This window comes from Papio anubis, chromosome 5, assembly GCF_008728515.1.
Source record: "Papio anubis isolate 15944 chromosome 5, Panubis1.0, whole genome shotgun sequence".
Taxonomy (NCBI): Eukaryota; Metazoa; Chordata; class Mammalia; order Primates; family Cercopithecidae; genus Papio; species Papio anubis.
In genome coordinates this window covers 48,764,365-48,788,038 of record NC_044980.1, presented here as the reverse complement: position 1 = coordinate 48,788,038, position 23,674 = coordinate 48,764,365, and the positions used below count along the sequence as shown (strand labels likewise).

Sequence of the window (23,674 nt, the reverse complement as noted above, 5' to 3'; positions counted from 1 at the left end):
CTGTTATATGGATATAAAACTAGAAGATTTCTCAGAAAAATATGGGAACATTTTTGCTAAACAAAATTTTCCTCCAAAACGTTCTCTCCCTCTCCCTTCCTGCCTCTCCTTGTCTTCCTTCTTTATTCCGGTTTTTCTCAAACTGCTAAAAGAGTTATTCATTTGGATTCCTTTTGAAAAGCCTGTTTCTTAAGGAAACTCAATGGTCCCGACTGTCTTTTGATTAATTTCCAGTGCATTGTTAAAAGGGCGGTTATTTGAGAGAGCATCTCAAAAGTAAACCTAATTCCTGCCACCTTATATTTTGCAATGCTTATTTGGGGTTGTGGTAGTGGAGGGGGTGACTCGAGCATCCTCAGTTAGTCATCTAGCTAGAACAGTTACCATTTTGGACTTGAGAACTATTTTAAGTTTGTTGTAAGAAACAGTATAATTTTTATAAGACACATTTATAGTGTTTTAAAAAAGTTAACTACCCTTCTTACACGTGTGTTTTCTTAGAAATTGGAAGGGTTGAATGGAATGCCAGTGTTTTAGCAATGTGTGAAAAGTTATTTGAATAAAATCCTTTTTCTTCTTTGGTTTAAAACTTTATTCTGCCTGGGAATCCTCCACGTTTGTGATTTGAGCTTTACTATTTTTAGAAGGAAATTTTAACTGGATACCTTATGCTATGTTTGCTTGATCAGACAACATATTTAAAGGAGATATAGGATGTTAGTGTGTCAAGGGACCTTAGAGACATCTAATTTAACAACTTTATTTTTCCAGTTGGAGAAACAGAGGCATGGGTAGCTTAAGTGTTTTGGCTAAGGTCATAAAACTGGGCTGGCAGGACTGCCATTCGGGTTTCTCACTCCTCATCTCCCCCCTCATTAAATCACTATTTTTAGGTAGCTAATGGTTGATTCACTCTTATTTCTTCCCCACCCCCACCACGAAACAAGCTTAATCTTTCTCAATCTCCATTTGACTAATTAGTTCAAAGCTAAGAAAGCATATTTTCTTTGAGCAGATTATACCAATAGAGAAAACAGAAAAAATAAAGTCCAATAGGACAAACACTGTTCATTGTACACCCAATAACCATTTATCCTTCTTGCTAAAATACCCTGGTCTGAGGCAGCAATGTGTCTAGCCCTAGGCAGTGAATGAACTGTGATTGGTCTAAGCCACTTAGACTCCTGTGTTCCCTGTTTTCTCAACTTCTCTTACAACTAGATGTGGCTGTGTTGTTTGGTTCGGACTAGTGATCTTATGGGGGAGGGGGTCTGCTTGAGGTGCTTTGGGGAAATTTTTTGCTTTCTTGTGAAAAGGGACAGATGTGGCCGAGTCCCCTCTACCTTCCTTTTCCCTTTTCCTCTTCTTAAACAGAAATGTGACAGCTGGAGCTGATGTGCCCTTCTTACTACCTTACAGAAAAGGCCAGCTTCTTTTTAATTAAGTCTCATTTGTTTAAACCAGGGATTGACATTTTGGTTAAACCACTGGTTGGCAAATTATGACCCATTGGCTGATTGCCTATTTTTGTAAGGAAAGTGTTACTGAAACACAGCCATGTATTGACTGTGGCTGCCTTCATGCTATGACAGAGTTGAGTAATTGCGACGGAGACTATATGGCCCTCAGGTCTTAAATATTTACTCTCTGGCCCTTTAGGTTTGGCAATGCCTGTTTAAAGCACCTAACATGAATTTTCTGTTACTTGTAGCCAGACACATTCCTAATGGAATCAACCAATAACCGAGATCCTTAAACCAATTAGTGACTTGGCATTTCTTCCTACTCAAAGTACTCTTTCCTGGTTAAGTAGGTGTGCTCCAGATGATCATATTCCTCATTTTGGACTTTATCTAATCCTCTTTATTTCCTTCCTGGACTCTCTGATTATCTTTATCATATTCTTTTTAAAAGTAAGATGAGAACATAAAAGTGTTTCATTTGGCTGGGTGCGGTGGCTCATGCCTGTAATCCCAGCACTTTGGGAGACTGAGGCGGTCAGATCACCTGAGGTCAGGAGTTCGAGACCAGCCTGACCAACATGGCAAAACCCTGTCTCTACTAAAAATACAAAAAATTAGCCAGGTGTGATGGCGGGCACCTGTAATCCCAGCTACTCATGAGGCTGAGGCAGGAAAATCGCTTGAACCTAGGAGGCAGAGGTTGCAGTGAGCCAAGATCGCAGTACTGTACTCCAGCCTGGGTGACAAAAGCGAAACTCTGTCTCAAAAAAAAAAAAAAAAAAAAAAAAAGTGTTTCATTTAAGTGCTACCTAAAACTAACATCAGCTCTTTGATATTCCAATCTTTTAACTGTCCAAGGAATTATTTTCTGGAGCTCAGATAAAATTGCCAGGGCTTTCACTCAGTGAGTAGGGTTTATTCATGGATCTTAAAACCTGAACCGATAGAACAGCTCTCCAGCTCCTTGTATTCTGCTCCCAACCTTCCTGTCCCCTCCAAACTTGTTGCCTTTTGTGGTCTGGTGGGAGCAGGAGAAAACCCTGCAATAGCCCCCACTCTGTGACATTTTGTAATACTTTGTGCACACCAAACAAACCACTAACTTGATTTGGGAAGATAAACTGAAAATACATTTCTAGTTCAGTAATAGCTATAATTGGACAGTCTGTCTTTTGAACAGTAAAGATAATCCTAGTTTCATTTTGTGTAAAAGATATAACATCCTCTTATGTGTGACTACAAAAATAAGCAAAAACTACTTATTAAAATATGTGTATTTTCATTTTGTTTGCTGACAGTATCAGGTAGTAATTGCACTGGTTTTGCAGACTATGTAATGTGTTATTGCAGAAAGAGCACTAGATTGGGTTCTAGGAGACTGAATTAACCATGAGTTGTTTATCAACTGAATTAACTTCTCTGTGCCACAGTTTTGCATCTCAAGGAAAAGAGATTGAACTATATGGCATATAAGGTCTCTTTTAATTCTAATATGTTTATACTTGTAAATATTCTTCAGGGTGGCTAGAAGCCACTTGAAGATTAGTCAATTCAAATAATAGCAACAGCAGCAACAACAGCAACAAAACTTCCTTTGGAAAATCAATGTACTTTATTCAGAATGGCCCTTTAATTTTTAAGGCCCAGATGCCTCAAAGGGTTTGTCATGCACAGTTATCCTTTGTTGTCAGAGGACTATTCTGGGGTATAGAATATTATGGGTTAATTTGGATTCTGTGATGGCCATTTGCAATGCTTTAGCTTGATAATCAAATATAATATATTTCACAATACATTTATCATTTCGTAGAAATAACATTAGAGTTAAGCCACTGTCTTGAAGTACAAGTTTCCAAGAGAATATTCGAAGCAAATTGGTTGGAAAGTGAATGGATTATGGTAAAATAATAGATAATATGCATCATTTTTATTTAAATGTTCTTGCCTTGCTTAAGAAATATAGTTCATGAAAAAGAAAATTATAATTTGATTGGGAGAATTTTATGGTGATGATGCCTGTGTCACAGAATCTTACAGTGTATTTTGAAGTGGGTACATTAAAAAATGTCTTGCTTTAACCGAATCCAGCAGCACATCAAAAAGCTTATCTACCATGATCAAGTGGACTTCATCCCTGGGATGCAAAGCTGGTTCAACATACGCAAGTCAATAAACGTAATCCATCATATAAACAGAACCAAAGACAAAAACCACATGATTATCTCAATAGATGCAGAAAAGGCCTTTGACAAAATTCAATAGCCCTTCATGCTAAAAGCGCTCAATAAATTCGGTACTGATGGAACATATCTCAAAATAATAAAAGCTATTTATGACAAAGCCACAACCAATATCATACTGAATGGGCAAAAACTGGAAGCATTCCCCTTGAAAACTGGCACAAGACAGGGATGCCCTCTCTCACCACTCCTATTCAACATAGTGTTGGAAGTTCTGGCCAGGGCAATCAGGCAAGAGAAAGAAATAAAGGGTATTCAATTAGGAAAAGAGGAAGTTAAATTGTCCCTGTTTGCAGATGACATGATTATATATTTAGAAAACCCCATTGTCTCAGCCCAAAATCTCCTTAAGCTGATAAGAAACTTCAGCAAAGTCTCAGGATACAAAATCAATGTGCAAAAATCACAAGCATTCTTATACACCAATAACAGACAAACAGAGAGCCAAATCATGAATGAATTCCCATTCACAATTGCTTCAAAGAGAATAAAATACCTAGGAATCCAACTTACAAGGGATGTGAAGGACCTCTTCAAGGAGAACTACAAACCACTGCTCAGTGAAATAAAAGAGGTCACAAACAAATGGAAGAACATTCCATGCTCATGGATAGGAAGAATCAATATTGTGAAAATGGCCATACTGCCCAAGGTAATTTATAGATTCAATGTCATCCGCATTAAGCTACCAATGACTTTCTTCACAGAATTGGAAAAAGCTACTTTAAAGTTCATATGGAACCAAATAAGAGCCCTCATTGCCAAGACAATCCTAAGCCAAAAGAACAAAGCTGGAGGCGTCACGCTACCTGACTTCAAACTATACTACAAGGCTACAGTAACCAAAACAGCATGGTACTGGTACCAAAACAGAGATATAGACCAATGGAACAGAGCAGAGCCCTCAGAAATAATACCACAGATCTGCGACCATCTGATATTTGACAAACCTGACAAAAACACGAAATGGGGAAAGGATTCCCTATTTAGTAAATGGTGTGGGGAAAACTGGCTAGCCATAAGTAGAAAGCTGAAACTGGGTCCCTTCCTTACACCTTATACAAAAATTAATTCAAGATGGATTAGAGACTTAAATGTTAGACCTAAAACCATAAAAACCCTAGAAGAAAACCTAGGCAATACCATTCAGGGCATGGGCAAGGACTTCATGTCTAAAACACCAAAAGCAATGGCAACAAAAGCCAAAATTGACAAATGGGATCTAATTAAACTAAAGAGCTTCTGCACAGCAAAAGAAACTACCATCAGAGTGAACAGGCAACCTACAGAATGGGAGAAAATTTTTGCAATCTACTCATCTGACAAAGGGCTAATATCCAGAACCTACAAAGAACTCAAACAAATTTACAAGGACAAAACAACCCCATCAAAAAGTGGGCAAAGGATATGAACAGACACTTCTCAAAAGAAGACATTCATACAGCCAACAGACACATGAAAAAATGCTCATCATCACTAGCTATCAGAGAAATGCAAATCAAAACCACAATGAGATACCATCTCACACCAGTTACAATGGCCATCATTAAAAAGTCAGGAAACAACAGGTGCTGGAGAGGATGTGGAGATATAGGAACACTTTTACACTGTTGGTGGAACTGTAAACTGGTTCAACCATTGTGGAAGACAATGTGGTGATTCCTCAAGGATCTAGAACTAGAAATACCATTTGACCCAGCCATCCCATTAATTGGAATTTATATACCCAAAGGGTTATAAATCATGCTGCTATAAAGATACATGCACACGTATGTTTATTGTGGCACTATTCACAATAGCAAAGACTTGGAACCAACCCAAATGTCCATCAATGACAGACTGGATTAAGAAAATGTGGCACATATTCACCATGGAATACTATGCAGCTGTAAAAAGGATGAGTTCATGTCCTTTATAGGGACATGGCTGCAGCTGGAAACCATCATTCTCAGCAAACTATCACAAGAACAGAAAACCAAACCCCGCATGTTCTCACTCATAGGTGGGAATTGAACAATGAGAACACTTGGACACAGGAAGGGGAACATCATACACTGGGACCTATTGTGGGGAGGGGGGAGGGAGAGGGATAGCATTAGGAGATATACCCAATGTAAATGACGAGTTAATGGGTGCAGCACACCAACATGGCTCATGTATACATATGTAACAAACCTGTGCGTTGTGCACATGTACCCTAGAACATAAAGTATAATTTCAAAAAAAATTTTTTTTTAAATAAATTTACCACTAAAAAAAAAAAAGTCTTGCTTTTCGAGACTCTGTCTCAAAAAAACTCTTGCGTTTTAGAAGAACTACTTAGTAACAAAGAAAAAGCATATTTTTCTTAATTTTACTTGTTATGCCTCTTTGCCTTTTCAGCTTTCATGGAAGACGCTAAGGAAAATAATTTTGATATTGTATTCAAGCCAAATATTAGGACACAAAGAATAAATTAATGTTATTTGTACCATTTAGTCCCTTTTTGTCCTTTTTCAAAGAACTCCTTAACTATTCTGTCTTATTAGCATTCTATAATCCTCTAAGTCACTGTGTATCTTTATATTTTGAAGAGAATGTTGCCATGTAAGAAAAAGTTAGCTGTCTTACTTCTTTGAGAGAGAAGGTAGGCTGTGAATAAATAAAAGATAAAAAATAAGAAAGGCTGTCAGTTTCAAACACTCTGAAGAATGTTGACTTTGCAAGTAACTGTTCAAATATTAGCCTCTTTATACAGCATGTCTGGCCAATGTCTAGGTACAAGAAATGACCTGAAGCGAATGATTTTTTTTTTTCATTATATGGCTTTAAGCTAAAGAAGACCTCAAAATAGTCCTTTAAAAAGAATGATACTACTTGTGCTATAAAATACAGGTATACGTATTTTTCTAATAGTATAAGGGAGACAGAAGTGAATATTCAATTCTAGTCCATATTTCTTGGCTTTTTATTATTTCGTCGTTTTTTTTTTTTTTTTTATCAGAGTTATACATGAATATTTTCTAAAAGATCAAATAATCTTATAGAGCCTATTATGTGAAAACCAGTGGTCAATGGTCGACTTCTTCTTCTTTCCCTCCCTTCAAATGCCCTCTCTAACTTCTCTTTCTCTAGCTTTCTCCATTTTAGCTACTGTATTTAGCCTCTCTCTCTCTCTCTCTCTTTATATTTACCTCCATCATTCTAGTTAACATACTTATATAGCTACTTCTTGATTTTTCAGGTTTAGGCATTGTCTATTGGCTTCTGCTTTGGAAATTGAGGATTTCGCTCTTTTCTCTCCCCATTCACCCCAACACACGTCTTTACCTCCCCCTACTCCTTCATTCTGCCCATGTGGTTAATGTTCTCATTTTGGGTAAATCCATGTGTTTATATTATTATGCCTTTATAAATGCCATTCATTGCTATCATATTAAGATTTCTCCTTTATTCAACTCCACTTTCTCTGGAGTTAGTCATTGTCATATTTTGTCATTTTCTTAGTTTGCTATGTCCTCATCATTCAGTCAATATTCAGTCTCTCTTGAGTTGTATAAATCTCTTCTTAATAATTTCAAATAGGTATGCTATAAAATTCTATCTAGTTCATCTTCTTGGTGACATTCTCTCAGAGCTTCTGATCTACTCCAATCTGGACTGGTTGTTGACCAGCCCTGCTGCATGGCTGTCGTCTCTGGGGGGACCCCTGAATTATCATGCTGAGGGGACCCTTTCTTCTGTAAGATGCTTGCTGGCTTCCAGGTCTTTGTGTTCTTTAGCTTACTCCAAAGTTCATTGGAAGTCAGTTTTCTTGAGATTTTGCTTATTGGACTCACGACTGATGGTTTAGTTGATATAGAACTCTAGCTTGGAAATAATTGTCCATCATAGTTTTGAAGTCATGAAGCCATTTATTTCTAAGCTTCTAGCTGTTGCTATCCAGAGCAACATCGTTGTTTTGATCATGAACTTTTGCATCTGAAGTACTTTTTCTGGTGGTGGTGATGATTTTGTTTTTAATCCTGTTTGGCAATTCTAGTCTTCTGAAATTTCATGGTGTGCTTTGGTGTATGAATATGTGTGTGTGTGTATGTGTGTGTGTGCATGTGCATGTATGTATGTATTAGGTTTTCATCTCATTGTATGGGGTAACTGCATACCCCAAGTTAAAAAAAAATTTTTCCTGTGTTAGGTTTCTGTCTTTCATATTAGTGACTTTTGTTAGATGCTTGGCAATTCTTGTCTATTTATATTTAAAAGTGGGGCATATGAAGCTAATTCAGAGTTCTGTGTGCAAGAGTGAAATTTACCTACTGTGTGTTTCTCCCATGGGTATTTGGCTGTTTTATCAGAGAGCTCCCAATAAACATACCTTTGGGTTTTCTCTCTTGGGGTGGTTAGATATTCCAAAGAAGAATCTTTCAGGCTCCCACCTGGAGAATGTAAGCCTGGGCCTCCGTGGTGGGGGAAATAAGGGGAAAAAGGGCGTTGGGCTCTCAATATTCACTATGCTAAAGTTTCACTTAATTCTCCTTTTCTGTACATTCCTCCTGCTGTAATATGTGCCTGGTGATCTTCAGTACAGAAAATAAAAGGTGTAGCCTTCTACCAGGGTGGCAGGGCCAGTTGCCCAGCTCTGTGAAATCAGAGAGAGGATCTAGAACTCTTAAGTCCTTAAAGGCATCTGAACCAATCCTCTTGTTTTTAGTCCCTCCTTCATCCCCATTTATAAGGGATCTTGGATTCCACCCATTCCTGAGCTTCTTGGGAATCCTAGGGAGCAAACTGTCTTGTGGCTCCCCTTTTTTTCACTGCCTGTTTAGAGTCAGCTTCTGGTGTGCTGGACCAGTTACCACTTGTTCTTCTGCTTTCTAGTTTCCAGAATGTTGTGGTTATTTTTTATATCCAAGTATGTTTGTCTTTTTTTAAAAAATGTCTTTTAAAATCATTTTAGTGCAATTTTAGGAGAAAGTGGAACTAAATGACTGTGTTCAACCTGCCACTTTAATCAGAAGTCTTTTCTCATTTGTGTAACTACAGATTGTCTTCTCAACAGGCAGTTTGGTCAGAAAGTGTAGGTGCAGTGTGAACAATTCTGTAGAACAGGAATAGGACTCCATAGAAGTACTCTCTGTCTGTGTGTAGATGCTTATGACTGTCGTGGTTTTTTTTTTTTCTTCTTTTTTTTTTTTATTATACTTTAAGTTCTAGGGTACATGAGGATAACGTGCAGGTTTGTTACATATGTATACTTGTGCCATGTTGGCGTGCTGCACCCATCAACTCGTCAGCACCCATCAACTCGTCATTTACATCAGGTATAACTCCCAATGCAATCCCTCCTCCCTCCCCCCTTCCCGTGATAGGCCCCGGTGTGTGATGTTCCCCTACCCGAGTCCAAGTGATCTCATTGTTCAGTTCCCACCTATGAGTGAGAACATGCGGTGTTTGGTTTTCTGTTCTTGTGATAGTTTGCTGAGAATGATGGTTTCCAGCTGCATCCATGTCCCTACAAAGGACACAAACTCATCCTTTTTTATGGCTGCATAGTATTCCATGGTGTATATGTGCCACATTTTCTTAATCCAGTCTGTCACTGATGGACATGTGGGTTGATTCCAAGTCTTTGCTATTGTGAATAGTGCCGCAATAAGCATACGTGTGCATGTGTCTTTATAGCAGCATGATTTGTAATCCTTTGGGTATATACCCAGTAATGGGATGGCTGGGTCATATGGTACTTCTAGTTCTAGATCCTTGAGGAATTGCCATACTGTTTTCCATAATGGTTGAACTAGTTTACAGTTCCACCAACAGTGTAAAAGTGTTCCTATATCTCCACATCCTCTCCAGCACCTGTTGTTTCCTGACTTTTTAATGATTGCCATTGTAACTGGTGTGAGATGGTATCTCATTGTGGTTTTGATTTGCATTTCTCTGATGGCCAGTGATGATGAGCATTTTTTCATGTGTCTGTTGGCTGTATGAATGTCTTCTTTTGAGAAGTGTCTGTTCATATCCTTTGCCCACTTTTTGATGGGGTTGTTTTGTTTTTTTCCTGTAAATTTGTTTGAGTTCTTTGTAAGTTCTGGATATTAGCCCTTTGTCAGATGAGTAGATTGCAAAAATTTTCTCCCATTCTGTAGGTTGCCTGTTCACTCTGATGGTAGTTTCTTTTGCTGTGCAGAAGCTCTTTAGTTTAATTAGATCCCATTTGTCAATTTTGGCTTTTGTTGCCATTGCTTTTGGTGTTTTAGACATGAAGTCCTTGCCCATGCCTATGTCCTGAATGGTATTACCTAGGTTTTCTTCTAGGGTTTTTATGGTTTTAGGTCTAACATTTAAGTCTCTAATCCATCTTGAATTAATTTTTGTATAAGGAGTAAGGAAAGGATCCAGTTTCAGCTTTCTACTTATGGCTAGCCAATTTTCCCAGCAGCATTTATTAAATAGGGAATCCTTTCCCCATTTCTTGTTTTTCTGAGGTTTGTCAAAGATCAGATGGCTGTAGATGTGTGGTATTATTTCTGAGGACTCTGTTTTGTTCCATTGGTGTATATCTCTGTTTTGGTATCAGTACCATGCTGTTTTGGTTACTGTAGCCTTGTAGTATAGTTTGAAGTCAGGTAGCGTGATGCCTCTAGCTTTGTTCTTTTGACTTAGGATTGTCTTGGCAATGAGGGCTCTTTTTTGGTTCCATATGAACTTTAAAGCAGTTTTTTCCAATTCTGTGAAGAAAGTCATTGGTAGCTTGATGGGGATGGCATTGAATCTACAAATTACCTTGGGCAGTATGGCCATTTTCACAATATTGATTCTTCCTATCCATGAGCATGGTATGTTCTTCCATTTGTTTCTATCCTCTTTTATTTCACTGAGCAGTGGCTTGTAGTTCTCCTTGAAGAGGTCCTTTACATCCCTTGTAAGTTGGATTCCTAGGTATTTCATTCTCTTTGAAGCAATTGTGAATGGAAGTTCATTCATGATTTGGCTCTCTGTTTGTCTGTTACTGGTGTATAAGAATGTTTGTGATTTTTGCACATTAATTTCGTATCCTGAGACTTTGCTGAAGTTTCTTATCAGCTTAAGGAGATTTTGGGCTGAGACAATGGGGTTTTCTAAATATACAATCATGTCATCTGCAAACAGGGACAATTTGACTTCTTTTCCTAATTGAATACCCTTTATTTCTTTCTCTTGTCTGATTGCCCTGGCCAGAACTTCCAACACTATGTTGAATAGGAGTGGTGAGAGAGGGCATCCCTGTCTTGTGCCAGTTTTCAAAGGGAATTTTTCCAGTTTTTGCCCATTCAGTATGATATTGGCTATGGGTTTGTCATAAATAGCTCTTATTATTTTGAGGTACGTTCCATCAATACCGAATTTATTGAGCGTTTTTAGCATGAAGGGCTGTTGAATTTTGTCAAAAGCCTTTTCTGCATCTATTGAGATAATCATGTGGTTCTTGTCTTTGGTTCTGTTTATATGCTGGATTATGTTTATTGATTTGCGAATGTTGAACCAGCCTTGCATCCCAGGGATGAAGCCCACTTGATCATGGTGGATAAGCTTTTTGATGTGTTGCTGAATCCGGTTTGCCAGTATTTTATTGAGGATTTTTGCATCGATGTTCATCAGGGATATTGGTCTAAAATTCTCTTTTTTTGTTGTGTCTCTGCCAGGCTTTGGTATCAGGATGATGTTGGCCTCATAAAATGAGTTAGGGAGGATTCCCTCTTTTTCTATTGATTGGAATAGTTTCAGAAGGAATGGTACCAACTCCTCCTTATACCTCTGGTAGAATTCAGCTGTGAATCCATCTGGTCCTGGACTTTTTTTGGTTGGTAGGCTATTAATTATTGCCTCAATTTCAGAGCCTACTATTGGTCTATTCAGGGATTCAACTTCTTCCTGGTTTAGTCTTGGAAGAGTGTAAGTGTCCAGGAAATTATCCATTTCTTCTAGATTTTCCAGTTTATTTGCGTAGAGGTGTTTATAGTATTCTCTGATGGTAGTTTGTATTTCTGTGGGGTCGGTGGTGATATCCCCTTTATCATTTTTAATTGCGTCGATTTGATTCTTCTCTCTTTTCTTCTTTATTAGTCTTGCTAGTGGTCTGTCAATTTTGTTGATCTTTTCAAAAAACCAACTCCTGGATTCATTGATTTTTTGGAGGGTTTTTTGTGTCTCTATCTCCTTCAGTTCTGCTCTGATCTTAGTTATTTCTTGCCTTCTGCTAGCTTTCGAATGTGTTTGCTCTTGCTTCTCTAGTTCTTTTAATTGCGATGTTAGAGTGTCAATTTTAGATCTTTCCTGCTTTCTCTTGTGGGCATTTAGTGCTATAAATTTCCCTCTACACACTGCTTTAAATGTGTCCCAGAGATTCTGGTATGTTGTATCTTTGTTCTCATTGGTTTCAAAGAACATCTTTATTTCTGCCTTCATTTCGTTATGTACCCAGTAGTCATTCAGGAGCAGGTTGTTCAGTTTCCATGTAGTTGAGCGGTTTTGATTGAGTTTCTTAGTCCTGAGTTCTAGTTTGATTGCACTGTGGTCTGAGAGACAGTTTGTTATAATTTCTGTTCTTGTACATTTGCTGAGGAGTGCTTTACTTCCAATTATATGGTCAATTTTGGAGTAAGTACGATGTGGTGCTGAGAAGAATGTATATTCTGTTGATTTGGGGTGGAGAGTTCTATAGATGTCTATTAGGTCTGCTTGCTGCAGAGATGAGTTCAATTCCTGGATATCCTTGTTAACTTTCTGTCTCGTTGATCTGTCTAATGTTGACAGTGGAGTGTTGAAGTCTCCCATTATTATTGTATGGGAGTCTAAGTCTCTTTGTAAGTCTCTAAGGACTTGCTTTATGAATCTGGGTGCTCCTGTATTGGGTGCATATATATTTAGGATAGTTAGCTCTTCCTGTTGAATTGATCCCTTTACCATTATGTAATGGCCTTCTTTGTCTCTTTTGATTTTTGATGGTTTAAAGTCTGTTTTATCAGAGACTAGTATTGCAACCCCTGCTTTTTTTTGTTCTCCATTTGCTTGGTAAATCTTCCTCCATCCCTTTATTTTGAGCCTATGTATGTCTCTGCGTGTGAGATGGGTCTCCTGAATACAGCAGACTGATGGGTCTTGACTCTTTATCCAGTTTGCCAGTCTGTGTCTCTTAATTGGAGCATTTAGTCCATTTACATTTAAGGTTAAGATTGTTATGTGTGAACTTGATCCTGCCATTATGATATTAACTGGTTATTTTGCTCGTTAGTTGATGCAGTTTCTTCCTAGCCTCGATGGTCTTTACATTTTGGCATGTTTTTGCAATGGCTGGTACCGGTTGTTCCTTTCCATGTTGAGTGCTTCCTTCAGGGTCTCTTGTAAGGCAGGCCTAGTGGTGACAAAATCTCTAAGCATTTGCTTATCTGTAAAGGATTTTATTTCTCCTTCACTTATGAAACTTAGTTTGGCTGGATATGAAATTCTGGGTTTAAAATTCTTTTCTTTAAGAATGTTGAATATTGGCCCCCACTCTCTTCTGGCTTGTAGAGTTTCTGCCGAGAGATCTGCTGTTAGTCTGATGGGCTTCCCTGTGTGGGTAACCCGACCTTTCTCTCTGGCTGCCCTTAAGATTTTTTCCTTCATTTCAACTTTGGTGAATCTGGCAATTATGTGTCTTGGAGTTGCTCTTCTCGAGGAGTATCTTTGTGGCGTTCTCTGTATTTCCTGAATTTGAATGTTGGTCTGCCCTAGTAGGTTGGGGAAGTTCTCCTGGATGATATCCTGAAGAGTGTTTTCCAACTTGGTTCCATTTTCCCCCTAACTTTCAGGCACCCCAATGAGACGTAGATTTGGTCTTTTTACATAATCCCATACTGCTTGCAGGCTTTGTTCATTTATTTTTCTTCTTTTTTCTTTTGGTTTCTCTTCTCACTTCATTTCATTCATTTGATCCTCAATCACTGATACTCTTTCTTCCAGTTGATCGAGTCGGTTACTGAAGCTTGTGCATTTGTCACGTATTTCTGATGTCATGGTTTTCATCTCTGTTAGTTCGTTTATGGCCTTCTCTGCATTAATTATTGTAGTTATCAATTCTTCCACTTTTTTTTCAAGATTTTTAGTTTCTTTGCGCTGGGTACGTAATTCCTCCTTTAGCTCTGAGAAGTTTGATGGAGTGGAGGCTTCTTCTCTCACCTCGTCAAAGTTATGCTCCGTCCAGCTTTGATCCGTTGCTGGCGATGAGCTGCGTTCCTTTGTAGGGGGCGATGCGCTCTTATTTTTTGAATTTCCAGCTTTTCTGCCCTGCTTTTTCCCCATCTTTGTGGTTTTATCTGCCTCTGGTCTTTGATGATGGTGACGTACTGATGGGGTTTTGGTGTGGGTGACCTTCCTGTTTGTTAGTTTTCCTTCTAACAGTCAGGACCCTCAGCTGTAGGTCTGTTGGAGATTGCTTGAGGTCCACTCCAGACCCTGTTTGCCTGGGTATCAGCAGCAGAGGCTGCAGAAGATAGAATATTGCTGAACAGCGAGTGTACCTGTCTGATTCTTGCTATGGAAGCTTCCTCTCAGGGGTGTACTCCACCGTGTGAACTGTGGGGTGTAGGTCTGCCCCTAGTGGTGGATGTCTCCCAGTTAGGCTACTCAGGGATCAGGGACCCACTGGAGCAGGCAGTCTGTCCGTTCTCAGATCTCAACCTCCGTGTTGGGAGATCCACTGCTCACTTCAAAGCTGTCAGAGTCGTTTGCATCTGCAGAGGTTTCAGCTGCTTTTTGTTGTTGTTGTTGTTGTTGTTTAGCTCTGCCCTGTCCCCAGAGGTGGAGTCTACAGAGACAGGCAGGACTCCTTGAGCTGCTGTGAGCTCCACCCAGTTCGAGCTTCCCAGCTGCTTTGTTTATCTACTTAAGCCTCAGCAATGGCGGGCGCCCCTCCCCCAGCCTCGCGGCTGCCTTGCTGTGCTAGCAATGAGGGAGGCTCTGTGGGCGGAGTGGGACCCTCCCGGCCAGGTGTGGGATATAGTCTCCTGGTGTGCCTGTTTGCTAAGATCCTTGGTAGAGCGCAGTATTGGGGTGGGAGTTACCCGTTTTTCCAGGTGTTGTGTGTCTCAGTTCCCCTGACTAGGAAAAGGGATTCCCTTCCCCCTTGGGCTTCCTAGGTGAGGTGATGCCTCCCCCTGCTTCAGCTCTCGCTGGTCGGGCTGCAGCAGCTGACCAGCACCGATTGTCCGGCACTCCCTAGTGAGATAAACCCAGTACCTCAGTTGAAAACGCAGAAATCACCTGTCTTCTGTGTCGCTCGTGCTGGGAGTTGGAGACTGGAGCTGTTCCTATTAGGCCATCTTGCTCCGCCCCCTGTTTTTTTTTTTTTTTTTTTTGAGTCTTGCTCTGTCGTCCAGGCTGGAGTGCAGTGGCGGCAATCTCGGCTCACTGCAAGCTCTGCCTCCCAGGTTCACACCATTTTCCTGCCTCAGCCTCCCAAGTAGCTGGGACTACAGGCGCCGGTGACCGCACCTGGCTAATTTTTTGTATTTTTAGTAGAGATGGGGTTTCACCATGTTAGCGAGGATGGTCTTGATCTCCTGACCTGGTGATCCACCCTTCTCGGCCTCCCAAAGTGCTGGGATTACAGGAGTGAGCCACCGCGCCCGGCGACTGTCGTGTTTTTAAGAAGAGAAAACATTGGGGGTGAAGTAAAATGTCTCTTTTGGAGGGGTTTTAAGTGCAGTTTGGCCTCTTTTTAAAATTCTCTTAGTCTCCCTGTGCATACAGATACCCACATGCATTTGCATATTGAAAGGGGCCATGGGAGTTAGTATCATGCCACATCCTGTGCACCTACCGTCCAGTGGCTTCTGTGTCCCTTTTGTATAGGATATTGTCATCATGTGATGTAGAACAACCCTTCAGGACAAACAAGACTCCTCTCTCTGCTAGAGGAACTTGGGTGCTTTGAGAAAGGAGATTCAGAGAGGATGACAGCATCTCATGCATGAGCATGGGGTTTCCTTTCTTATTTGAAAGATGTAGGGCTCATTGGACTAAATGAGCCTTTCTAGTTACAAATCTTGGTCACTTGAGAATTTTGAAAATGTATTGTATTTTAATTGCTTACTTTTCTACATATGGGCTTTGAATATTCATTATTATTTTGTATCAGAGACGTTATTGGAAGTCATTTGAAGACTTCTGGTTTAGGTGTGTTCATATCGTTGGCTGCCCTTACATTTTCTTGTGTTTTTTTGTTCTCCTCTTTCCCTGATGGCTACTTCTTGACCATGCTAGCTTTTTCAGTTTCCATGACAAATCAAGTTCTTTTTCCCCTCAGGGCTTACACAACTATAGTTCCTTCTTTATGAAACGTTGTTCTCCTCATTTTTTGTCTGGCTAACTCCTAATTATTTCAGCTAAGATATTTTTTGTTTTCTTATCCCCCACAGAGGGTTTTCCTAACTCTTCATCTAAATATGATCACTTACCTCTTAGATTTCTTTCCCTCTCAGCTTTTTGAAGTATCACGGTATACAATCTGGTAAACTTTTAAGAGACACCCTGTTCTTTCCCTTCACAGTGCTTCTCATTGACAGTATTTCAACATGCATTTCTGACTCTGTTTAATATTGACTTTCCTTCTAGACTATAACTTCCATGAGGGCTGTGGGAATATCTTCCTTGTTCACTATAAATATCTACCTCTTGGTACTGGTGAGTACTCAGTCAATATTGGTTGAATGAATGAAGAGTACCAACTCAGAAAGTTGATCCTACTGGCACCCTTTTCAAGCTTCGAGAAGTCCTAATTATGGTATTTGAGGTGCTGGGATTAGTTTTTTACCCCCTTGCAACTGTACAGAAACTATGTAACGACTAGGATTAAACAGACATAGACTTTGGGCCAGATCAATATAATATATTTATTACTCCCACTGTTTGGTTTGTTTTGTTTTTCCTGTCCAGTTCTCTTAATTTGATATCACTAATCTAGATTAGCCAAAGAAAAAATACAGATTCTGGGGTTAGAGGAGAAAGGGCCAAACCAGAGGAAGAATAAGAGGGAAGGAGGACAATTTAGTCTGTTCCAGTAGATATTTTTTAAGTATTAAACAGTGTTCATGTCTTCCTTCTCCATTCCCCAGAAAATTATGAATTTGAGGAAAAGGACAAGGAAGTTAGAAGTGGTCATCAGGTAACTTTAGTTACTGTTTCTGGAGCAGTCTTTGTTTTTACTGTGCCTTTGACCAGTAGTTCCTAGAGGACAGGAACATGGCTTTCACATATTTAGTCCTCCACAGCAGAATTTCAATTACTTAACAGTTACTTAATTATGGTGGTGCTCAAATAAAATTTGTTGAATGATTAATCATGAACATGGTATCAGGTTGCAGTTGCTGGTTGGAATTCTAGCGTAATAGTTTAACTAACAGAGCCCTCAGCTTCTGGAAGGTTATACTCTAAAGGCAAAGAACTGCTCTTCAGTAAGTGTCAAATGGGCCAGCCAGTAAGGAGAGGCAATGATTCTGGGACTTTGGTATTTTGCCAAGGGTAGTCCCTAAACTTTTGTTCTGTTTGGAACAAACTAGCTCGAATACCTTTTTATTCCCTGATGGGTTTTCCCTAACAGGCAGTGCAATGCAGTGGTTATTTATTTATTTATTTTTTGAAAGCAGGTTAGACCTGTGTTCAAATCCCAAATCTTGTTAGCTGTGTCATCTTGGGCAAGCGATCTCTGAGCAGATGACTTTACAGTCACAGGGGCCTGATATAAAGCGTATACCTCCCAGGGGAGTTACGAGGATTAAATACAATAATCCTTCCAAAGTGCTTGGAAAGTACTTCACCCAAAGTGAGAGCTCTTCATGCCATAGCAGTTGTTGGGATTTTTGAGGAGTGTGCAACCAAGGGAGTTAGAAAAGTTCAAGGGAGGCTGGGCGTGGTGGCTCACACGTGTAAATCCCAGCTACTTGGGAGGCTGAGGTAGGAGAATCGCTTGAACCCGGGAGGCGGAGGTTGCAGTGAGCCAAGATTGTGCCACTGCACTTCAGCCTGGGCAAAAAGAGTCAGACTCCATCTCAAAAATAAATAAATAAACAAATAAATAAAAATAAAAGCAAGGGAATTGATAGCAAAGATGATTCTTAGTAAATGACTATACATTCCTCCAGGTACTGCCATGAAAAACAGTGCACAAGCTACACAAATACCTGGATTGGATTCTGAGCGATAACTACTAAATGAGCTTTGTTTGCTCCAAAATCAGTACAATGTTCAGAACTGATCCTTTGATTATGGCCCTTGATCCAAAATACCTAGGGTGTGCTTTTAAGCATCAGCTCCTTTACGTTTTAAACTCTTATTCATCTGCACTGAAATGTAAAGAGGTTGAGAAAAAAGTGCAAGATCTGACTGGAAACTTTAGAGAGTTGTGTGCATTATCTTTAGTTTCTAGAAAGAAGTCTGGGCATTGGGTAATTTGTCTGGATTTTAAGAAGGCCACCGTCTGGAGTTAATGTAATTGCCAAGGGGATAATGGAGATTCATATTTAGGCAATATAGGTACAGATGAGCAATTCAAAGCAGTGTACGTCTGCCAAAAGTCTTACCTTATTTATGACAGTTTAAGACTGGGTTCTCAGCAGAAACTTGGAGAGGGAAGGAAAAGTCAAAGTCCTAATTCCTGAAAACATGGGCAGTGCAGAATTCCTGCACGTCTCCTGTGGGAATTACAGCAAATAGAATGGAGTCTGGCATATGTAATAGTTATATGTGATTTGTTTTTCATCATGTGTCTTCATGGATGGAAAAGTTCAGTCTTGTCTTCACCCTCACTGTTATTAATATAATTATCACAAAAAGATATTTTGTGGTTTGGTTAACATTTTATAAACACAGATGTTGATTTCCTCTCTCGAAAAGAAAATTGTATGTACCACTATGTCCTTTACCACTGAAATTTTCAAAGTTGTTTAGGTGGCAGCTTCCAGATTTTTGGATTTTATAGAACCATAATATTAAAAGTAAATAAAAAAACTTTGGCGGGTGGGCAAAGGTGGGACTTAGTTTGCCAATAAGGACATTAGAAAAACAACCCTCAGGGACTATTACTAAGTTCAGTTCATGACTTTAATACCCTCCTGCCCCTGCCTGTAGGAAGATTATAATCTTTGAATAAATAAGTCCTTTTAAATTGAAAAAAAGGTAGTTTTATGGGAAACCAACCAACCAACCCTTTTTGTTCTTGGTTTTCCTCAGTTCACTATGGATTACTGAAAACGTTATTGACCAACAGTGGTTCCTTACACGGAATGGTACTAGCTGATGGCTCCACACATACATAAAAATGTTGTCATGATTAAAATTATCTTCAAGAATCTTAAAACCAGTATTACTGAGGGGAAGTAGAAGCTTGTGTGTGTGACATGGAGATCCCCTAAAATATAATTTTATAGAATTGACTTTAGTCATTGGATAGTTTCTCATACTTTCACAGACTTTATAGAAGGAAATAAAAACAAGAGATTATTATTTGTATTTAATTTGTTCTTATAAAAAGACATCAAATAGTGTTAAATATAAAATAGTTGATTATCCAGAATCTATTCCAATGGATAAGAAAGGGGAGTTGTGATGCTGCGAAATATTTTGTTTTTACAGAAGTTGATATTCTTGGCTATATGCTATATAGTTAAGGTTAATGGTGAGTGACCAAGAGAAGTTAAATGTTGCTCAGTTTGGTTTTGAAATATATTAAAACTCTTTGTATCTAATTGATTAGGGATAATTATATTTTCTGTTGGTATTAAAGCTGATTTGTGTCCCCTGAGGTTTACACCAAGAAATGTGTATTTAACAGTGAAGCGGGGAGTGCGGAGCTGAATATGGTAAGGGTGGAGTGGGATGGGACTTACTTGATTCAGGAGAGTAAAATGAGGCCAAGTTGTGAGGAGAAAACAAGCTAGGATTATTTTAAAGATAATTTGGGAGCTTTATATAAGTACTTGGAAAATAGGGAATCCCCTGAAATCATGGCATAGAATGGGGAATAATGACATTAACTTTTTCCATCCTTATAATAGAAAAACGGTGCTTCCCTAGGACTTCTGGTATATATTGCTTATGTATTGGATATATTCTGGCACATCAGAAATCTATGAAGACTTTTTTCCATTGATTTTATTCATGAAAAGTGATATTTCAGATAATAATTTGACTTTAGAAAACCTTGTAAATAGGTACAAAGAAAACAACACCCTCCCTTCCAAATACTTTAAGGATAATTACGTATGAAATGACCTTTTATATAACTGGAAAGAGCTAGGTCTTTATTATTCATTGTTTGGCATCCCACTTGTATTAGTTTTGTATTGCTGATATAACATATTACCACATACTAAGTAGCTTAAAACAACACCATTTTATTACTTTACAGTTCTGGCAGTCAGAAGTTCAAAATGGTCTCACCAGGATGAAACTAAGATGTCAGCCAGGCTGCATTCCTTTTTGCAGGCTCTAGAGGAGATTCCCTTTTCTTGCCTTTTTCAGCTTCTAGGGGTCGCCTGAATTCCTTTTCATTTTCAAAGCCAGTGGTGATTAGTCAGTCTTTCTTACAGTGCCATCTCCCTGATTCTGACTCTTCTGACTTCTCCTTTCTGCTTAAGGACAATTGTGATTACATTGAGCCTACCTGGATTAATTCAGGATAATATTTGTAAGGTCAGCTGATTAGTAACCTTAATGCCCCCTGGCCATGTAACAGTCACAGGTTCCAGGGGTTAGGATATGGATATCTTTTAGAGGAGCCATTATTCTGCCTACCATATACTGTATCACACAAATTATACAAATATAATTTTTCTATCTTGATTATTCTACAATATGGCTGGTTGTTTCTTAATTACACTTGCCTAAGAAATAAATAAGAAACTTCTTAAAGGGACAGGAGTCATTAAACTTGAGCTAAAGAGAGAGCTCATTCATATGACTTTCAAAATGTCAAATTTTGAATTTATTTGTGCCATATACTCTAGTTGGTACCCATGTTTTTGGGCTGTGAGGGTATTCCTTCTTGCTTTGAATTTCCTGCCAGTTACATAGCTTGGTCACTTGATTTTTATGCCTATATAATTTTAAATTCTGACTCGAGGTTTTCTAAGAGGCCCTAGTTACTAAAGTTAGGAGGTCAAGGAGATGGTCCATTGTGACTTTGGGTTACATGTTAAAGAAAAATTATTCAATGATGCTCAGTAAAGGCCGGGAAGACTATTCAGGACCATCACCATAGGTATAGGGACCACTGCAATGGGTTCTTGCAGTGCAAGAGGAAAGATTGAGTTCAGTTTCAAATATAGCATGGGGAGGTAGGAATTTATAGCCAAAGAGCAGGGTGGGGGTCAGTGGATGGAAAATTACTAAGAAGAAACATAAGGGGTAAGGGGGATTCTGGCTAAACCAACCTAACAGGATTCTTGCAGAAGACTGGCTGAGGTGATCAGACATCACCTGGGGGATGGTGGAGAAGGATGATCAAATTAGATATGGGGGTTCTCGCTGAACTGACTTAGCCAGGCTCTTTGCTAAAATGGGATTTCACAAAGAAGTGCACAGATGGGTTTAGGAGAAGGTTCGGAAGCCTGACTGAAGTTTGACCAAGCAAAGAATCTTTTTCATATCTCAGACTCTGAAAACACAAAAGCTTATTCCTTTCATGGTGATGTGGTGGGTATGGGGTAGTTGGTGAGGTGTAGAGTGAGGTGGGTGTGGGGTAGTTGGTGAAGTATAGAGTGAAGGAATTGAGAAGGATGGGAAGAGGTGCACCTGGGAAAAGAAACTCAAAGTCATTCATTATGGAGTCAGGACTAAGGCCATGGAGATATTGTGCTCTGGTCTTCTCTCTGGTCAGCCATAGATTTGAACTGAGGGTAAAACCAAGGAAAGCTATTGAGATAAATAGAATCACTCAACTTTTTTTTTTTTTTTCCCTAACCCACTGAATATGAGGGATTTAATTGGAGACAAAGGGCATAGGTGTTATATGTATCGTGATCATCCGACTGAGCTGCAAAAAAGTGGTGAAAGTAAATCTGATTAGTTGAGAAGGTAGGCTTTTTGTTGTTATAACAAGTGACGTTTCAATAAAGTGTGAGAAGAAGCGTTGCAGAAGAAGTATAATTGTGGTTCAGTTTATTGAGTTGTTGTTTTCGCCTATGTGTGATAGAGTATGGAAAGATGAATAAAATTGTGTATAAAAAGTTTGTCATCAACAGCTGAAGTGCTTATTGCCAGGTGAAATGTATTTTCTGTGACCTAAGTGAAGATATTCCCTGTATTTTCTCTCAGTCATACCATGAATGTGAGGACAGAGCAACACTGACCTCTGCCTAACTCTTGTACAGGTAACCCTTTTAGGGTATTGTTTATGATTATATCAACTAATTTTTTAGATAATTCTTTTATCATCCTTCCTCGGGTAACGTAAGTACCTCAATTGGTTTGTAACCACTTGTTGTTTCTATAGCCTATTTCTTAATGCAAGTCATGGCATAAGTTTTTCCTTCTCTAGAGTTTTCATATCTTGGCTGTTTTTCAAAGCTTGAGGTAAGCAAATTTGGATGCAGTGCCTCCGATGAGGACTTGTCATTTTGATACATCATTATGCTCTGTGTTTTCTAAGCCTTTTAAAATAGCTGAATGTTTTAAATAAGTGAAAGAACTGCTGTTGTTTGGACTTGCATTTCCCCCCCAAATGTTGAAGTACTGATTGAATCTTGGTATAAAACATGCAGACCTTTTTTATGTACTGTACTGAACAGAGTGCTTGTAAAAAATGTAGGCAGGTAAAAGGATTAGTTTTAATTATGTTCAGAGCTAGTGTGATCATGAAGCAGGGGCACCCCCTCCCGCTCAGGTGCTTTTCTGTGACACTGGCCTTAAGACATTTGCCTGAAAGGTGTGTTAAAAGAGCAGTCATTTAAAGTTCTTTCCCTGGCATTCATGAGATATTTCTCATTACCTGGAGAACACCCAGACAAATTCATGCTGCTTTTTTTACAATGAATTGCCTGATAATGTTGTGTTCTTGCAGCTGAAAGATGTTCAAACAATTTGGACTCTGCTACTACACTTCAGTCTAGTGTGTTCAAGTAAAAAAATTAAAAAAAAAAAAATCTGAAAACAAATACCACGAATGTGAAAGGAAGTACAAATCTATATGTTGTGAAGAGCTGAAATGAACATATCTGTTTCCCAAAAATATCTCAGGTGTTTTTACTACTGAAGAATCAATATATATTGACTAGTATATTCTTCAGAGTTTAAAGTTTTCATCCTTTATTGTGAAACTCATATGAATGAAAATGCAGTAGGACTGATGATTTTTATTTTCTTGTTTTCTTCCATTTCTCATTTGAAGGAGGCTTCTATAGGTAACAAACAATTCTAGCAGAAATATATGTTCACATTTCTGTTTGGAATCCTATTTCAGTTTAATATACTCAAATCCTTTATAATTCAGTATATCCCACTGCAGCTGTTTAATCACAGTTTTATATTTTAATAATGAAAGAATAATGAAGAAATAGCATTGAATGTGTAAATGCCAAAATCTCAAGTAACAACCAAAAGTTTGTGTTTTCTGTTCTACCCACACCAAGAACAGAAATTTTAATAACTTTTTAAGGTACGCTTGAACTAGTATGGCATAAATAATAATAATAATTATTATTAGCACTTACTGCTTTATTTCTAAGTCAATACTCTAAGTACTTTACATTGTAACTAATTTAATCCTGACAGCAACTGTATATTAGTCCCATTACTGGGATGAGAAAACAGGACCAAATAACTTAGGTGATTTGGCAAAGGTGGCCCAGTTTTTTAGGTGATTTGGCAAAGGTGGCTGAGTAAGTGTTGGAGTGGGAATCAAACTCAGAAATCTGGCTCTCGAATTTGAGCACTCAACTTCTAAATAGTGGAAAAAGCTGCAGCCTACCCTCTCCT

General features: G+C 38.8%; 1 protein-coding gene across 4 annotated transcripts in view; it reads left to right on the top strand.

The window, feature by feature from the left end:
- Positions 1-23,674, top strand: part of ARL15 (ADP ribosylation factor like GTPase 15) — a 394,521-nt gene that overhangs the window by 95,562 nt on the left and 275,285 nt on the right. The window contains exon 1 of one of the 4 annotated variants that reach the window (XM_021939361.2): positions 15,300-16,387. The exons of the other annotated variants lie outside the window; for them this stretch is intronic. Within the exon in view, the coding sequence (XP_021795053.1) occupies positions 16,331-16,387 (57 nt within the window). The 5' untranslated portion in view covers positions 15,300-16,330. Of the gene's footprint in view, positions 1-15,299; positions 16,388-23,674 lie in introns of those variants that run through there. 4 annotated transcript variants of the gene reach the window in all.